This window comes from Macaca mulatta, chromosome 4, assembly GCF_049350105.2.
Source record: "Macaca mulatta isolate MMU2019108-1 chromosome 4, T2T-MMU8v2.0, whole genome shotgun sequence".
Lineage (NCBI taxonomy): Eukaryota > Metazoa > Chordata > Mammalia > Primates > Cercopithecidae > Macaca > Macaca mulatta.
In genome coordinates this window covers 17,126,920-17,144,478 of record NC_133409.1, presented here as the reverse complement: position 1 = coordinate 17,144,478, position 17,559 = coordinate 17,126,920, and the positions used below count along the sequence as shown (strand labels likewise).

The following is a 17,559-nucleotide window of genomic DNA, read 5'->3' as shown; positions in this document are numbered from 1 at the left end:
TGGTCTCAAACTCCTGACCTCAAATGATCTGTCCACCTTGGCCTCCCAAAGTGCTGGGATTACAGGCATGAGCCACTGTGCCCAGAGTAAAATTTAGTATGCTTTTTATACATCTTTAGCAAGTATTCCAGATTGTTTTGTAAAATATTTTATTGTAAATTGCATATTTTTTCATATACAAAATGCTTAGATGGTATCAAATGTCTGCATATTATATAATTATAGGATATGTTTTAGAAATGAGTTCAATTTTTAACTTTTTCAAATTTTATGTATATTTTTAGGATATCTTTTTTTAAAAGCTTCTAATGCCTTAAATGTAGTGATCTAAGAACAGGCATTCATACTGTTTTAAACAAAGCAGATTTGCCACCATTTTATACTCACTAATTTTTTTATTATATGATAGGGTTGACTAACTTTTCGCCCATTTGCTTTGTTTTACAGAATCTTGAGCTCAGAAAATATATCTCCAGGTTCTCTGCAGTTTCTCTGACATACACAAGATGTAATCCACAGCATCTTCCATTTAAATGACCCCTCATTTGGGCAATCGAATTGAATAGTAATCATTTTAGACTTATTAGGGATACAGCATCTCTTATCCAAGCATATTCCACAAAAAGTGGGTTTGTAACTCTGAGTACTTGAGCATCCAGAAAAGACAAATTTTTCAGCTTTGGAGAGTTGGAAAGTAGGTTGGCATGTTTTTCCTTTGGGGATCTGAAAAGATACATAAAATGAAGTCATTCTTTAAATTTGATTACAATAGTTTAGAAAAACAACATGTAGAATATTTTATAGTACAAACAATTATTTGGAGGCATTAATAAAAGTTGTTATGTAGTGATTTCCAGCACTCTCTTCTCTACCCTTAAGATCCCCTTCTCATCAGAGGTCTGTCCTAACTGTCCTCTCTGTTCTTCCTCCATCATATTATAGCACCTATTCCTCAATGTTTTTTGCTATCTGTTCTTTACTCAATTTTACAATAAATAGAAATTTCTGTTTAATATCAAGGGCCATGTCTTATTAAATATTTATCTAAGACTTAGCAAAGTCCATAACACAGCCCAGACAGTTTTCAGTGGATGGGTAGATGAATACTTACCCTAATCTTTCTTTAAAACTGAATTGTCAGCCGGACACAGTGGCTCACGCCTGGAATCCCAGCACTTTGGGAGGCCGAGGCAGGCAGATCACGAGGTCAGGAGATTGAGACCATCCTGGCTAACATGGTGAAACCCTGTCTCTACTAAAAATACAAAAAATTAGCCGGGCGAGGTGGCAGGTGCCTGTAGTCCCAGCTACTCGGGAGGCTGAGGCAGGAGAATAGCATGAACCCAGGAGACGCAGCTTACAGTGAGCTGAGATCACGCCACTGCACTCCAGCCTGGGCAACAGAGCAAGGCTCCATCTCACAAAAAAAATAAAAAATAAAAATAAAAAAACGGAGTTGTCAACTTGCTAATATGATAGAGAATAACTTTGGGGTGAGAGGATTGTGTAGCATTTCTAAAAATTACCCTTTTTGAGACAGACTTCCTGCCTCGTTCAAGAAGTAAGACCAGCTCTAGTTATACCAAACAATCTTAGGGTAAATATTTTATTGTAGTGTTTTAGCAAGTTTACTATGTAAGCATAGAGCATTTTGGAAATGGTGTGGCTTCCTTCCAAGTTAGTGATATGTAACTAAGATCAGGACTTCTCTAATGTTCATAGTATCTGTTTTCATAATTATAGTGTAGCAACCAAAATCTTTTATTCATTAACATAGAAAAAACAAGTTAGAATCTGCTCTGGTTGGTAAAATTTTCCCCACAACGTGCAGTTATTACCTGTTTTCCTCTGAAATAGTTTGACTTTAAGCATTATAATGAGATGATTTTATTTTTCTAAGAACTAAACACATCCCTCCCTCCAAAACACACACATGCTTACTTTTCAGGAATCTCTTAATATGGAATTAAGTTAAACATATTTAAACTTTACCTTTATTGTCTTTAATATATTGCTGTCACAAGGCTGAATGTAACACAGTCTTTTCTCTTTTCTCATTTCACAGTTGCTGTTTTCATTGGTCACCCTATTAGATATTCCCATCCCACATGTTCTGGAGCAGGGAGTCCACTTTGTTGCTTGCACGAGACATTTTTTTTTCCAAATAAGTGGGAGATTTCTATAAGCTAAAACGGAGAAAAGTACATATGTATACATATAAATGTACTTGTATAAATAGATAATTTTTAACCATGTTTAAGCTAATGTTTAAGAAATCTGAATATTTTTGTATAATATAACTCAGAATAAAAGAAGCTGATGGTCTAATATATCATTCTATCTCCCTCTTTCCCAACCCCAGAATTAACTTTCAATCAAGTATTACAGTCCAACCTCTTAGGAGGAATAAAAATACTTTATCTTTGAAAAACTGAGAAGATTTACTCATTTGCATTTTTCTGCTTTGCCTGTCCTCTGAATCCTAAGCCTAAGCTTATGTTCCTGTTGAGTTGTCTTTTCCCTGGTTCTTGCCTGATCATTTCTAACAGACGTTGAAACAAAAATTAGAGAATTTGAGATATTGATCAGAACAGTGTGATCTTAATGTTAACTTTCATAATATGTTAAAATCTAAAATACAAAAATTATATTTGAAAATGAGACTATCAGCGAGACCAGATTTCTTCCACTTGTTTTAATCTAGTCTTTTAGAAAACTGTCTAATTAACTAATGCTATACTGAACTAAACTAATAGTTTATATACAAAGTTATTGCAAGTGTATAATTTCATTCATTCAACTTAATTGTCACACTCCCTATGTTCTTAGGCCCAAAGCACTCTCCAATTGGGTAGGATTTCAAATTACTTATGAAAAAACAGAATGGATGGATCAATAGATGGGTCAGTGAGTGAGTAGATAGAGACCCTCCAATGTCTGCTGCTAAAGGGAAATAGAAGGGGAAGAAAGAATATAAGAGGGTATAATAATGCTCCCATTTCCATGTAAGGTCACTGGGAGCTTCTTGTTATAAATGAATCAAGCCCTTGGCTCATTTTAAGCAAACTACATATTGACTTACTGTCTCAAGGCATTTCCTTAAGGTTAATGTGCATCTTGAAATGAATGCTTTGGGAGTACGGTTGTGATTTGAGTCTGCACAGCAAAATTCTGGCTATATTACTTCAAAAAAATCAATTTAAAACTTGAAAAAGACCCAGAAGAAAAAAAAAAAAAAAGGCCTTCTTCATAGGAAATAGTCTCTTTAAAGTATGTGCTCTATTTTAATTGATACTATGACACTGCTTTCAGTGTTATTACAGTAAAGTCTCTTGCAATTGCACGTAGAACTGAGGAGAGGAAGCAGAAACGTGAAGATACCTGGAAGGTAGACAACAGTTTAAAGACCTCTGAAATAGTTTGCAGGAAGCAGATTAGAAGCTTGGCACACATCTGCAATAAATAAACGCAGGTTAGATTACCGTGTTACCAGTAATCCTACTTGTTAAACCAAGAGCTGTAGTTCAGGAATTTACCATTCATTAAAAAGCAAGAAAACTAGAACAGATTTTTTTTAAACAAAGCTTAGTGTTTGGTGAGCATTGAAGAAAGCATGAGGGCATTATGTCATTGCATGCTTCATACTGACCTAGCAAAAGCTAGATTCCAACCATAGACTACAAATTACTGTCACAAATGTATCTTAAAGTATGTGTTTTTGTCATTATGGTTCATTTTAAAAGCCAAATTCCTGTGTGGGCCATAAATATAATTTCACAGTTAAGCAAAGAAGAGACATTAGACTGAACATGTACTTCATTTGAAACACATCTAGCTCTAAATCGCAAATACTAGAGAACACTCAAAGCGCTAACTACCAAGACTGACTATCTGATGCCTTTCCCAACCAAGGTCAAAGTGAATCCACTGAACTGCTCTAACTTCTAAAATGAGACCAACTTGAACTTGATCCAAAGGACTCCACTCGTGGAAAACTGCTCTAAGGTAGTCTTTCCAGGGAAGTTTATGCATGGGTTCTAAGAGCCTTATATTGAATCACTAAAATCCAACGCAGAAAACTAACTGTTCTGTACATTTTGAAAAAAAATAATAAGGATAGGGCTTATAATTTCAGAGGTTTTAGAGCATTAACAGTGTCATGCTGTCAACTGAACATGTCTAGTAAATGCAAATTCACCACAACCTGGTAAACTTTTTTTCCAATTAACTGACAAAACTGGAGTTGCTGAGGATGTTCCTTTTATAGAGTTAGTTTTTAAATATCTAAAACTCATTTCCCTGCTTATGGTTGCCTTTATTAAATATCCACTTAATAAAAATGAACTTAGGAGTTGTTAACATATACAAGTATTCTGCATTTGCATGGCACCTCTCACTAAGCTCTAAACTTTAAGAAAAAGCCATTCTTGATTTCTGGTTGAGAACACAGAGGTGTGAACAAGAACCAGACTTCAATGTTACCCCTTCCGAGTCCTTCCTCTTCTATATTTGCTGGTGGTTTTAAAACTCCTGTTCCCAAAATATGCTGATGCTTAAATAAAATGCTAACTTAGAGCAGACCAGGATACAAGGTTTATGAATATACTTAAGCTGTTTGCAAATGGTCAGGTATACAAGATGAGTAATGAAGAATCACACTTCAGTTTTCTGAGTACATAGATACATGGGTAACCTACTTAAAAATGCCTCTGTGTGTGTGTGTGTGTGTGTGTGTGTGTGTGTGTGTGTGTGTGTTTACAGACAGAGAGATTAGCAATTGAACTTCAATTTCAGAGTGAATGAATGGACTTCCTATGAGATTTCTATTTTTAGAAATAATATTTACAAGTTCAAAATATGTGTCAGTTTTTATTTTTCAGCAGTAGCCTCTCATTTCTGCCTGTATCACATAGAAATGTTGCCTTTTAAAATTTGGGGAAGTGGATGGTCAAACTTCTTGCCCATAATAGAACAATACAAATAAGTTATTCCAGGGTACCTGTGAACAATATTTGGTCAATTTTCCTGAGAAGAGTTTGGGAATAAGCAGAGGTGTAAGATTTTAGAAGAGCTTCCTGACCTAGTAGATCTTTTAAAAATGTTTTTAAATGTTTTACCAGAAAATTCTAAAACATTATAACATTTCCTTTTCAAAAGTTTATCCCGGTCTGAGGCAAAGATTGAGTAAAATGATACACTCAAACTATATCTCACTCTGACCACCAATCAGTAAGTACTTACTGAGTACCTATGGTACATAAAAGGAACATGAAGGAACACCACCAAGGTCATACATGAAAAATAACTCTACTTATGAGCACCTGGCATTGTTTTGTAGCTTGTTGAAAGCTGCTGTAGTAATGGTTCCAGGCCACAGTTTGACTGATCAGACTTCTTTCCACCTTTAGCTCCAGAGCAGTGACCGTCAGCCAGCTTTGGTATAAACAGAGGCGTGCATCCAATGGCGCCACTCACACAGAGGCAGCTAAACAAGGGGTTGGGCTGAAACACTTGGCCATTGTGATAATGTACCTGGTTGAACTCGCATCCAACAGCTACAAGGTCTGAAAAGAGAAAAGAGCAAAATTGTCAAAGAAGCCATAACCTGTGACAGTGTAGACCTCCAATTATAAACCTAAGAAGAAATGGATTATCTCCTGTATGAAGTATAGCTCTCAACCTCTTAGGTTCCATTTGGAACCTCCTTCATGGGACATCTGTAGAACGGTTTCTAAAGTGAGGCATTTTCATTATATTGTAGGCTATACACCCCACATGGTCACTTCCAGAATTAAGACCAAGTAAATATCCTGTAAAATCACCATAAGAATAGCAGTTGATAATAAATCTGAGATAGGCTGATGCCTAGTGAGACAGGTTTTCCCAGACATCCAACAATAGGCTAGGATATATTCTTAGGAAGACAGGACAAGTGAATGTCTGAAGAAACTATACTTTAGTTAACTACAGAACTGCAAGGTACTGATGGTTTTTGTTAAGAGATTGTAGGAGAGTTTCACTTCCTCTGAGGGGTATTCTTGACCTTCTGGATAGGCTCTTCCCCAGGTGCGGTCCTCTAATCCCTTGGCAGTACCCGAGACACTTTTAGGGGATCTGCAAGGTCAAAACTCTTTTCCAAATACTAAGATGTGGCTGGCCTTTTTCACTGTGTTAGTATTTGCACTGGTGTACAAAAGCAACTGTAGCTAAAACTGAACTGCTGGTGCCTTGGCATGAATCAAACTGTAGAAGTAATCTTGTATTTTTCCTTGCCAGGTACTTATACTTTAAAAGGGGGAGGAGTTTTACCTAAGAATGTCCTTGATGGCACAGTAAAAAGCATTAATTTTATTAAATCTTAATCATCAAGCACTGGTGTCTTTAATATTCTATGTAACAAAATAGGAAATATACATAGAATATTCCAGTGCAATAGCTGTCTTGAAACTTCAGCAAATGACTGTCTCAGGGAAACTTAAGGAACCATGTCATTGGTAAAGTTGTGAGCTGAGCTAACCACTTTTTTTAGTGGGAATTTTACTTGAAGAAATGACTGATGATAAACTGGTTATTCAGACTTTCGTATTTTGGAAACCTTTTTCTTTGAAAATGAGCAAACTGAGCCTGCCACTTCAAGGAAAACAACTGTGACAGCATTTTTTGTCAATGTGAGAATTCGAGATTTCAAGGAAAAATTCAAATTTTGGAAAACTTGTATCCATCACTGAAATCTTTATATTTATCCAATATGTAGACTTTTCTGGTGAGGATGACATTAATGTGATTTTTTTAGATGTTACATAATTAAGTGTATCAATATTTTGAACATCTCTACAACACAGTAAACATATTTTCCAAATGAACAATGCATAGAATGGCAAAATTATGCATGAGTAAAAGATCTATTCCAAATGGGTCTTGGATAGACCAATGCATTTTAATGTCACAGAGTTGAAAGTTCATTGATGTGGTTTCAGATTCCATGATGCAGCTAATTTTTAAGACACTATCACTTGTCAAGTTTTAACATATCAATAAACATAAAAGTGTATTCACAATTATCTGAAAAGCCTGTTAAAATATTCCTCCCTTTTCAAATTACATATCTGTGTGATGCCAGATTTTCTTCACATATTTCAACCAGAAAAACACATAGTAACAAATTGAAAGAAGCAGCAGATGTGTGACTCTAGCTATCTTCTATTGAGCTAGACACTAGAGAGATTTTCAAAACATGTAAGACAATGACACTCTTTTACTAAATTTTTCTTTGGAAAATAAGTTATATGTTTTTTCATAAAAACATTATTCTTAATCTGCAATGGGTTTATTCTTTTTAAATGAATTAATAAATCTAAATTTCTAATCCATCAAATATCAATGGATAAAACCCACATAAAAACTCTTTAGGTCCTCATTAATTTCTTAGAGTATAAAGGGGTAATTTTTAGACTACAAGGGGTCATTTCTAAATGACTAAACTAAAAGGGGTCATTTCTAAGACTATAAAGGGGTCCTCAGATCAAAGTTTTTACAATGTTGCTCTTGATCAGGGATCATCAAGTTTTCTGCAAAGAGCCAAATAGAAAATATCTTAGCCTTTGCAAGCCAGAGAGTGTTTAGTGAAAACTACTGACTCTGCCATTGAAAAGCAGCCGTAGACTCTACGTTAATGTGCCATGTTCCAATAAAGCATTATTTACAAAAACAGGCTGTGGGCTAGATTTGACTCTCAGGTCATAGTTTGGGGCCCTAGTTACAGATCATCCCCATTCCTATCCTCGTGGCTATGCTCTGTTAAAAGTCTCATCACATTTTGTGTGAAATTACTTATGGAAAGGTCTGACACCTTAATATTTGATTTTCTGAGGCCAAGGCCTGTATCTCTTGTTTTCCCCGTCATGTCCTCAGTTGCTGGCCACAGTGCTTGGTTGTGTAGTGGATGGTCACTAAGGGGTTAATGAAATAACCTGCCCAGCTTGGGAAAAATGGGTGTCCTGAATGCCACATTGTTTGATAGGTCATGTTTTCCTTATAGGATTCCAATAAATAACATTTTTGAGAGCCTACTGAATACCAGATGTTGTGCTAGGTGTTTTATGTCATTATTTTATTTGATCCGCCCAGCAACTCTATAAGCTAGGAAGTACATATTATGTAACTGAGGCACAGAGAAAATAAACAACTTGATCAAGTGTATTCAGTGAGCAAAGCAGTCAGGACTTGAACCTAGATCCCACATTTTTAACCATACAATACAGTGCTGGCAGGGGCATCCGGCTATCAAGCTTGAGCACTCTACACATTCAGCGTGACTCCAAAGATAGACTCTCATTCGGTGGCTCATAACCAAACTTCTGATCGTAATTTGCCTTCCTGCTTAGACTTTTCTGCAGACGGACTAAACTGCCCAGGTGATATGAGTATTTCTCTTTCCTTAGAAATTTTATTTTTTTATCCTAAATAATTTGGCATCCTGAATTAGTGTCAATGTTTAGATGGTCTGAATCCGTCTCCAGAGCTTAGTCACACAAGGCTGAGGGTCAGATTGTGGTTTCGGGTGACCTCACCTTTTTTTTTACAAATCTGCTGAAGTAAAAGGCACAGCAACTCAATCATTAGTTGGCAAAGCTGAGGTTAAAGTTGTATCTCTGAATACTGGGTATACATTCTAATATTTTTAAGCAGATTATTTTTTGTTACAGAAAAGGCTGAAGTTGGATTGTTTTTGACAGTATTAACAAAAGCTGTCATTTTGTAGCACTTTAAGAGGTCAGACTCTAGATAATTCCTTTTATTTTCTATCATTAAAAGCAATTACCTGAGAAGAACTGCAAGATCACCTCAATGCAATGAAAATAATGGGTTTCTGAATGTGTGTAAGCATCTGCTAATTTCACGTAGTATCCAATACAATGGAGCCAGTCCCACTGGTGCATGAAAACTAAACCCACTTCATATTTAGCCAAACTAAGCTGATCACTCGAAGCTAACAATTGCAGGAAAGAAATCTGTCTAGACTCAATCTTTTCCAGCAGGTCCAGAAGAAGACACTTACATGCACACACTCCAGTCTCGTACCTAGGCCTGTCTACTGAGTAGTCACAATACAGCCCTTTGTGTGGGTCACAGAGGTCAGCTTCATTGCAGATTTCCCCTGGTTGCTTGGCACAGATTTTACAGCATCCACAGCCGTCTCTCACCAGGCTCACTCCAGGAGGGCAATGGGGCTTCTGATGAGGGCATTTGCAGGGCCAGTGACAAAACTGTTTACGCTGATGTGCATCTGACACTTCTCCAGGCCTTCCTTCGGGTGTTGTATCTAACGGTCCAGTGCCCTGTGCCCTGCAGCAGAACTTCATTTGATAATAAAGGTGATGTTAGAAATAGCTTCTCTATGTAATAGTATAATAGGAATAGAAGATTTCCCACAAACAGGTAGTATACAGTGTGGTGAGTTATAATCATTATAACACCTATCAGCATTTGACACAATTACTCTCCTTAAACTATTCTTCACTCAGCCTCCTAGACTCTTAGAGGCTCTTATTCCACTTATTCCACTCTTATTCCTCCTTTCTCATTGACTGCTCCTTCTCACTCTCCTTTGCCAGTTTCTTCTCATCCTCTTAATCTATAAACCTCAGAGCCCCATGGATAAGGCCTCTAAAGTATCTTCCCTCACTAATATCTCTTATCTCCAACTCATACCCCTCTTCTGAACTCAAACTGCCTACTTAACATCTCCACTTCGATGTTTAATAGGCATAGCAAATTTAATATGACCAAAAACAAGCCCCCAAGCTTCCCCCAATCTGTTCTTCCACACACTTCCCCATTTGAGCAAATGCCAATATATTTCCAAAATACCTTGATATTAGATCATGCTTGACTCTTCTCTTTCACATTTTACATCTAATCCCATCAATAAATGCTGTTTATTACACCTTTAAAAATACCCACACTAATCATTTATTGATGCCCTCTCTGTTACCATCGTAATCCAAGTCACCATTGTTCCCTTGGATGATTACAATAGCCTCCTGAATGTTCGCCTTCTTGCTCCTTTGTCCACTTGACATCCAGAACAATTCTTTTAAAATAAGCCAGGTCATATCACTCTTTGCTCATATGGAGTGAATTCCTCATGGCCTCCCATTTCAATGTAAAATTCAAAGTGCCGCCATGGCCCTGAATCATGTGGTCCCCCTCCCCATATTACTTTGCCCACTGCCACTCACCCGCTTTGTGCCTCCACACCAGCCACACCAGCATCCTTGTTCTCTGACTCCAAGCACATTCTGCCCCTAGATATCTTCATGGCTCACTCTTTTATTGTCTTCAGGTCTGTGCTCAAATTTCTCAGTGAGGCCCTCTTTGACCACTCTTTGTGAAAGAGCACCCTATCCCAGTCCTTTTGCCATAGAGTTTCCCACCTTTCTTATTACCTACACATTTCAGTTGTTTACTTTCTGATACCTGCACCAAGAATGTAAGCATCTTGAAAGCAAGGTCTTTGCCTAATGTCTGTCTTGACGACTGCAATCTTTATAAATCACTTTACGTGGTTATTTCAATCAACCTTCATAGCAACAGTGTGCAGTGGTGATTATACCATGCGATAGGCAGATAATGGTCCCCTCAAAGATGTCCATGTCCTGATCCCTGGAGCCCGTGCATATATATTACCTAAAACAATGAAGGGGAGTTTGCATATGTGATCAATTTAAGAATCTAGAGGTTATCACTCTTGATTATCCAGGTGGGCTCAAGGTAATCACAAGTACATTGGGTCCACCGGTGAAGGAGGCAGGCCTGTCAGAGAAGATGCGATGGCAGAAGCAGAGGTAGGAGCGATGCCGTTGCTGAAAGGGGTCATGGTCCAAGGAAGCCAGACAGCCTTTAAAAGCCAGAACAGGCAAAGAATGGATTCTCCCCTGCTGCCTCCAGAAGGGCAGCAGTCCTGCCAACACTTGATTTTAGCCCTGTAAGACCCACTTTTGGACACCAGATGTCCAGAACTGTAAATAATCTTGTGGCTTTAAGCCATTCAATTTGGTGATTTCTTACAGCAGCAATAGTATACTCCATTTTATCAGTGAGGACCCTGAGACTCAAATTATTTAAGTTGTCCTATGTGACAGATCAAGAGGTAGAAGAGCAATTTATATCAGGCAGGCAGTTTCCAGAGCCTAAGCTCTCAACACTTACCCTCCTTCCTTTCCTAGTCCAACTCCTACTGCAACCCAGCTTTGATACTGAGCAAATCACTGAATCTCTGCATCTGTTTCTCCAGGCTAGACCTCATCCCTTAAGCTTACAACTTATTCATTGCTACTGGACATATGTACGTTGAGGTTCTACAACTACCCTCCCCCTGACAAACTGCTCCTCAACTAGCAGTTCCCATTTTAGTGAATGGCATCACCATTCACTCAGGACCCCTAGTCAGGAAGCTGAAAACCATCTGGATTTCTTCCTCTCCCTCATCCTTCACACCTGAAAGTGTCTGACCTACAGGAAAGGTGAAAGCACTTACGCACAGCATTCAGGTCCCTCCTCGTGTCTTGCAGTTCTTGTATGCATTAGGTTCCAGAAAGTTAAAGTGCCTGCAGTTCCCTGCATATGTGATGCTGTTCCTCCTGCCTGGAACATTCTGCCGAGACCCTGCTCCTTCTTCATCTAGTTATCCTTCAAGGTTCTGTTTCAGTATCATCTTTTCCAGAAAGGTTCCTGTAACTTCCCTGCCTTGCACAATTTTAAACTGAAATTACCCAAGTAAGTGCCTATCTCTTCCACTAACCACAAAGTCACCCAACCTCAGGTGCTTGTGGTTTGTTTGTGAGTATACCACCAGCACTTAGCACAGTGCCTGCCAATTCACTTATGTAAATAACTCTTAATGTTTATTTGATGGAACTGGGGGCTGTTGAATTGATTCCTAGATCTAAGTCAATTTGCACCTCAAAAACTCTACATTTAGAAGTATCTGTATGAAATTCCACCTAATATTAAACACTCAGCCTTTTTTCCTACCGCTGGTAAAACACGTATGCCCCAGTAAAGAGTAACATTTCAGCTGCCATTCAAAAGTTGCATGCACAACGTGAGAATGGGTTTTGATGGGGAGGATAGGACACTGCTGGGCTTCTGGACAAGGAACAGGGGAAAAGGAAACACCAAAGTGGAGAAGGGAGTAGAAATAGTAAAGCTAGAATCCTAAAAAACGTTTAAACTTAAAAAATTTTGCCTACTTCTCAATTTTGCACATGTTCAGCTATAGCCACCAGTGATTCAGGATGCCAGGTTCCATGGCCTCTTTGCTGGTCTCACGTCCGTGAAATCTCTTCAGTCCCCGCTCTTGCCCCACCTCTCTAAGGCATTTGACTCTCCTCTACCTTGGATTTCATTACATCTGGTCCCCCCAATACACCCCTTACTTTTCAACGTACTTTCTCAGTCTCCTCCACAGGCTCCTGTTACCCTGAATTTGACTTAGATTTAGGCCTATTGGTGTTTCTTAGCTTCAATGTATTGCTTGCCTCACTCTACACACCGTCTCTTGGCAATCTCACCCACCCCCTTGCTTTCAGTTTTCATCCTATGCAAGTTTGAAATCTAAATTTCCAGCCTGGACTTCTCCACTGAGCCCTAGACCCATGAGCTAACTCCCTACTGGATGTCTCCGCCCAAATGTCCTCCAGGAAATACTCAAGTCCAAAAGTCATCATTTTTCACTCTTCAAAGTCTAGAGTCAGGAATCTGGATTCATCTATGTCATCTTCCTCTCTCTCACCTCCTATGGCCATTCAGTGACCTATCTCATGTATTCTATTGTCCTTGCCTTCCCAGAACTAGATACTCTTCCCCATTTCACTGCTACTAAGTAAGCACTATCCCTACGAGTTCCTGACTGGCCTTCCTCCCTCCAGAATGACTTTTCAAGTGTATCTACTACATTGCCGATGGAGTAATCTCTTTAAAGCACATGTCTGGTTATATTACTCCTCTCCTTAAAGCCCAATCAGGGGTTCCCCACAGTCTATACTGGGCAACCTAAACTTCTGGGCCAGGTATCCAAAGCCCTCCCCTGCCTACCTCTTGAGCTTTAGCTCTCACACACTCTCCTTCCATGCCTTGCCATTTGCTGGACTCCCTGGGTTGGTTTTCTCCTGCCTGCTTTTTCTCGTGTTCTTTCTAATGAAATGCGCACTCCCAAAACTGCCCCCCTGGATGCCTCTTTATCTCTCCAGTTTTTAAGCATTTCCAGATCATCTCTGAGGTCAAAAGGTAACACTGTTGACATCCAAGGATAAAGAGAAAATCATAACAGTAGACTGAGAAAAGCATTACATACAGAATTACATTAAATATGAGATCTGACTTCTTATCAAAAGACAGAGGGGGAGGAAGAGATGGAGAAGAAGATGCCCAAAGACAATGTTGAAAGGAAAAAAAAACCCAACCTGTCAACCCAGAATTATATGGCCAGTGAAACTATCTTTCAAAAATGAAGCTGACATAACCTGTAATCCCAGCACTTTGGGAGACTGAGGCAGGTGGATCACTTGAGGTGAGGAGTTCAAGACCAGCCTGGCCAACATGGCAAAACTCCATCTCTACTAAAAATACAAAAACTTATCCAGGTGTGGCGGCGTGCACCTGTAGTCCCAGCAACTCAGGAGGCTGAGACAGGAGAATTGCTTGAACCCAGGAGGCAGAGGTTGCAGTGAGCCGAGACGCACCACTGCACTCCAGCCTGGCCAACAGAGGGAGACTCCATCTCAAAATAAAGAAAGAAAATCATAACAGTAGACTGAAGAAAGGGGGAAGCATTACATACAAAAGTACAATAAAATTGAGATCTGACTTCTCATCAAAAGAAGGAGGAAGAGGGAGAGAGAGAGAAGAACAAGATGCCCAGAGACAATGTTAAATGGGGGGGGGGAGAAATCCTGTCAACCCAGAATTATATAGCCAGTGAAACTATCTTTCAAAGATGAAGGTGAAATAAAAACCATTTCTGGGTAAACACAACCTAAGAGAAATTGTTGCTAGCAGATCTGCCTCACAAGAAATACTAAAGGAGGATCTTCAGTCTGCAGATCTTCTGTTATGATAATAACTTAGAAATACAGGAAGAAATGAAGACGCCTGGACATAGTCAATATGTGGGTAAATATAAAGAATCTTATATTTTTCTCTTTTCCTCAGACATATTTTGATTGTTTTCAACAGCAAAATTTCAAGACAATAAGCGGCACTAGAATGGTGCAATAGAAAGAATAAGCATTTTGGCAACAGATCCGAGCTTTGCGATAGCTCTGTGATCTTACAGAACTTCCCACCATTTGATCTCCTCTGTAATATGGGATTAATAATGCCGACCTTTAAAGTTGTTTTGATAATTAAGATTTATTATTATATAACCCCCGGAACCCTTGGGCCGGGCTCAGTGGCTCACACCTGTAAACCGAACATTTTGGGAGACCGAGACAGGCGGATCACTTGAGGTCAGGAGTTCAAGACCAGCTTGGCCAACATGGCAAACCCTATCTCTACTAAAAATACAAAAGTCAGCCAGGTGTGGTGGTGCATGCCTGTAATCCCAGGTACTCAGGAGGCTGAGGCACAAGAATCACTTGAACCCAGGAGGTGGAGGTAGAGCCGAGACTGCGCCACTGCACCCCAGCCTGGGCAACAGAGTGAGGCTCTGTCTCTAAATAAATAAATGAAGCAGCCAGCACAGTATTTGGCATATAGCAGATATTCAGTAAATGCTAGGTATTATCAGATATTTTATGAATTTATGAATTCATAAAAGCAAAGTTAAGCACAAAATAATCCATTCTTACCTCTCTGTGTGTAACACCTTTCTGTGTTTGTTGTTGTTTATTTTATACACATCTCCCTGTGTTGGAATACTTGCTGTCTAAGAACATGCAGCTGCTCTCAATCCACAATGACAGGCTTTTTCTCAAGAACAGTGGAATAGGAGACACACAGACAGGGGAGTGAGCCCCTCCACAGAACAGCAGCAATGACCTAGACCACTGACATTCTTGCATGATTCTTTTGAAATCGTAAATATCTCTCTATATGGTATAACAACTTCCAATTCCTTGTTTTCTAAGATATATCTACTACTTATGGTCCCAATCAACTACTAACTCACAGACACGCCCATGTTTTCTAAATCACCAGATTTCAAAACTCTGTCCCCTGTCTACCGTGTAAATAAATCAACAATTAAGTCACCTAGTTTTCATCTTCTTATTTAAAAAGACTAAGGCAATGAATTGCTCATAGTAAGTTAAACTTCCCTTTGGTCTGTTGCTTGAAATATTTCCAAGCCTCCATAGACTGCTACCCTTTCAGGAAGTGAGAAACACATGGACTGAGAAAAGACAAAGTAAGAGAATGTTTTAAAAATGTAAATGTTTGTTCCAAAGTGCCCCTTTCAAACAAGGACAGGCTTAACTGGAAAAAGCCGCTGTCAAAATTCGTTTTTCCAGGGACTCTTTGCACATTTTGCAGACAGCAATGGAAAGTTGAGCCTCCGCCTGGAGCTGGCACGGAGAGACACTGTTTCCCACACTGTGCCAGGCCATGCCTTAGACTCTGCTACAAAAATATATAGGAAAGCGGGGGGCTGTTCAAACATAGCGAAAGGAGGCTTCAGTGCCATTACCTGAAAGGGAGAAATGTTTTACATTTCTTTCAGGAAGCCCATGAACTAACACAGAACTTTATTTGGAAAGAAAAATGGCTTCCTATTTCTTATGAAGTAGATGCACAAGCCATTGATCCTCCCTCTTCCCCATCTTCGTTTTGTTTAGCTTTGGCCTGAAGAACTGAGGATGGCTGTAGTCTCCGGAAGGGAAAAGTCGGGGGAGAGGACTTACCTGTGCCAGGTCAGCAAGCAGAAGAGTGGAGAAGAGGAGCCCCCGCATGTCGCTGGGACCGTGGAGCCACCCTGAGGGGTAGAGAAGTCGCCGCTTGTTCATTGCTCCGGCTACACAAAGCTCCCCTGTCTCCTCTGCAAACCCCAAGCTCCTCTGCACAAGAACACACACCCGCCACCTCCCACACTACCAACTCTCAGCCTGCACTCTTATTTTTAAGGATCCGTTTTAATACCCTGTTTACTTTCATGGGACTCTTCTAATACCTGCCTTGGCTGTGAGCGTGTCACAGGTCAGGAGCGGGCGAGCACTTTCCTCCCGGGGCTCACGAGGGCAGGGCAAGTAGTGACTGCTCTCTAAGTGACTCTGCGACCTGCCCCCAACAACGGGTGGGGTCCCACGTCATTCCCTTCCTTGCCCTCAGCTTCTCCATCTGTGTTTGCCCTGCTCCGGGTCCTCTCTGGGCTGCCTCCTCCTCCCCCTGCATCCTCACGTACAGAGTGCACGCCTGGACCCCCACAGGACCCATCGCAGCCTAGCCCTGGCTTTGCCCCTCCATATTAATGGCAGGCTCTCGAGGGACCCTGACTCCCCTAGCTCAGATTATCTCGGAGGCACCCACAGTGCCCTGGGCTCACCTTTATCCCAACACCTTTCTCATGCCAGGTGGACTCTGAGTGGAAAAAATACAGATGGAGCAGGGGGCAGACTCCTACAGTACCCGGCCTGAGAGACGCCTCTTTTTGCGCCACAGTTCCGTGACAGATGACAATGAAGTCAACCTCCATTTCTCCGGGCCTAAAATAAAACAGTTACACTGGTAGCAATCATTCATTTAATGAATTAAGATTAAAAATAAGCCTGGCCAATATGGTGAAATCCCATCTCTACTAAAAAAAGATACAAAAATTAGCCGGGCCTGAGGGCGGGTGCCTGTAATACCAGCTACTTGGGAGGCTGAGGCAGGAGAATCGCTTGAACCCGGGAGGCGGAGGTTGCAGTGAGCCAAGATCGCACCACTGCACTCCAGCCTGGAGGACAAGAGCAAGACTTCGTCTCAAAAAAAAAAAAAAGATTAAAAATAAAATTTTGACAGGTGTGTACTCCTCTTCTTCACACGCACCTCCCTGAAACGTGTGGCCACCAGCCCATCTCCTCCTGTGTCATCATGTGGGACCTTTGCTTCTCCATGTTCTCAGCCTGGGTCTGTGTCCCATCTTCACTTGCCACTACCATGGCGCTTTGTCCCTCTCAGGTCCCTGAGGAGTCCCACCTGCCTGCCCACATCCCAAGACCTATTTCTATTTCCTTTGATCAGTTACCTATCCCGCCTTTTCCTGCTGCCTTACCTATTCTATACACATTGCTCACCTTTGTTTCTGTTCAAGGCAGTCACTACTGTAAAAAGACAATGTCAGGCCTCACTTAGGTCTGAGCTGAGGGCCTGGGAAAAGCGAGGTTGTCCTCCACCACAGAGAAGCTGGTGTCCTTGGAGAACCACGGACACCCTAAAACCTGCAGATCACACAGAGCTTACTACGGAGTCAGTTAAACTGTAAGTATACACACATCGAACAACAAGGAATACCCACTGTAGTTAGGGTGTCAGCGCCTTATCCTGCCTCCCTAAGAAATAGGACAAAACCAGAGAATG

General features: G+C 40.3%; 1 protein-coding gene across 1 annotated transcript; it reads right to left on the bottom strand.

Moving 5' to 3' along the window:
• Positions 1 to 383: 383 nt before the first annotated feature.
• CCN6 (cellular communication network factor 6) lies at positions 384 to 16,131 on the bottom strand. The gene is made up of 5 exons (XM_001083520.4): positions 15,906 to 16,131; positions 9,059 to 9,356; positions 5,322 to 5,564; positions 1,993 to 2,186; positions 384 to 723 (listed from the first exon to the last, which is right to left on the bottom strand). The coding sequence occupies exons 1-5, from the start codon at positions 16,005 to 16,007 to the stop codon at positions 442 to 444; spliced, it is 1,119 nt and encodes a 372-aa protein (XP_001083520.3). The 5' UTR covers positions 16,008 to 16,131; the 3' UTR covers positions 384 to 441.
• Positions 16,132 to 17,559: the final 1,428 nt, after the last annotated feature.

What these genes read in the sequence shown, in the direction of transcription:
- CCN6 (XM_001083520.4), bottom strand. Translation starts at nt 16,007, where the DNA reads ATGAACAAGCGGCGACTTCTCTACCCCTCAGGGTGGCTCCACGGTCCC. An exon ending in AAGCTACAAAACAATGCCAG is followed by an intron (nt 2,187 to 5,321) that starts GTGCTCATAAGT and finishes TCTCCGTTTTAG; the next exon opens with CTTATAGAAATCTCCCACTT. An exon ending in ATATATTAAAGACAATAAAG is followed by an intron (nt 724 to 1,992) that starts GTAAAGTTTAAA and finishes GTATCTTTTCAG; the next exon opens with ATCCCCAAAGGAAAAACATG.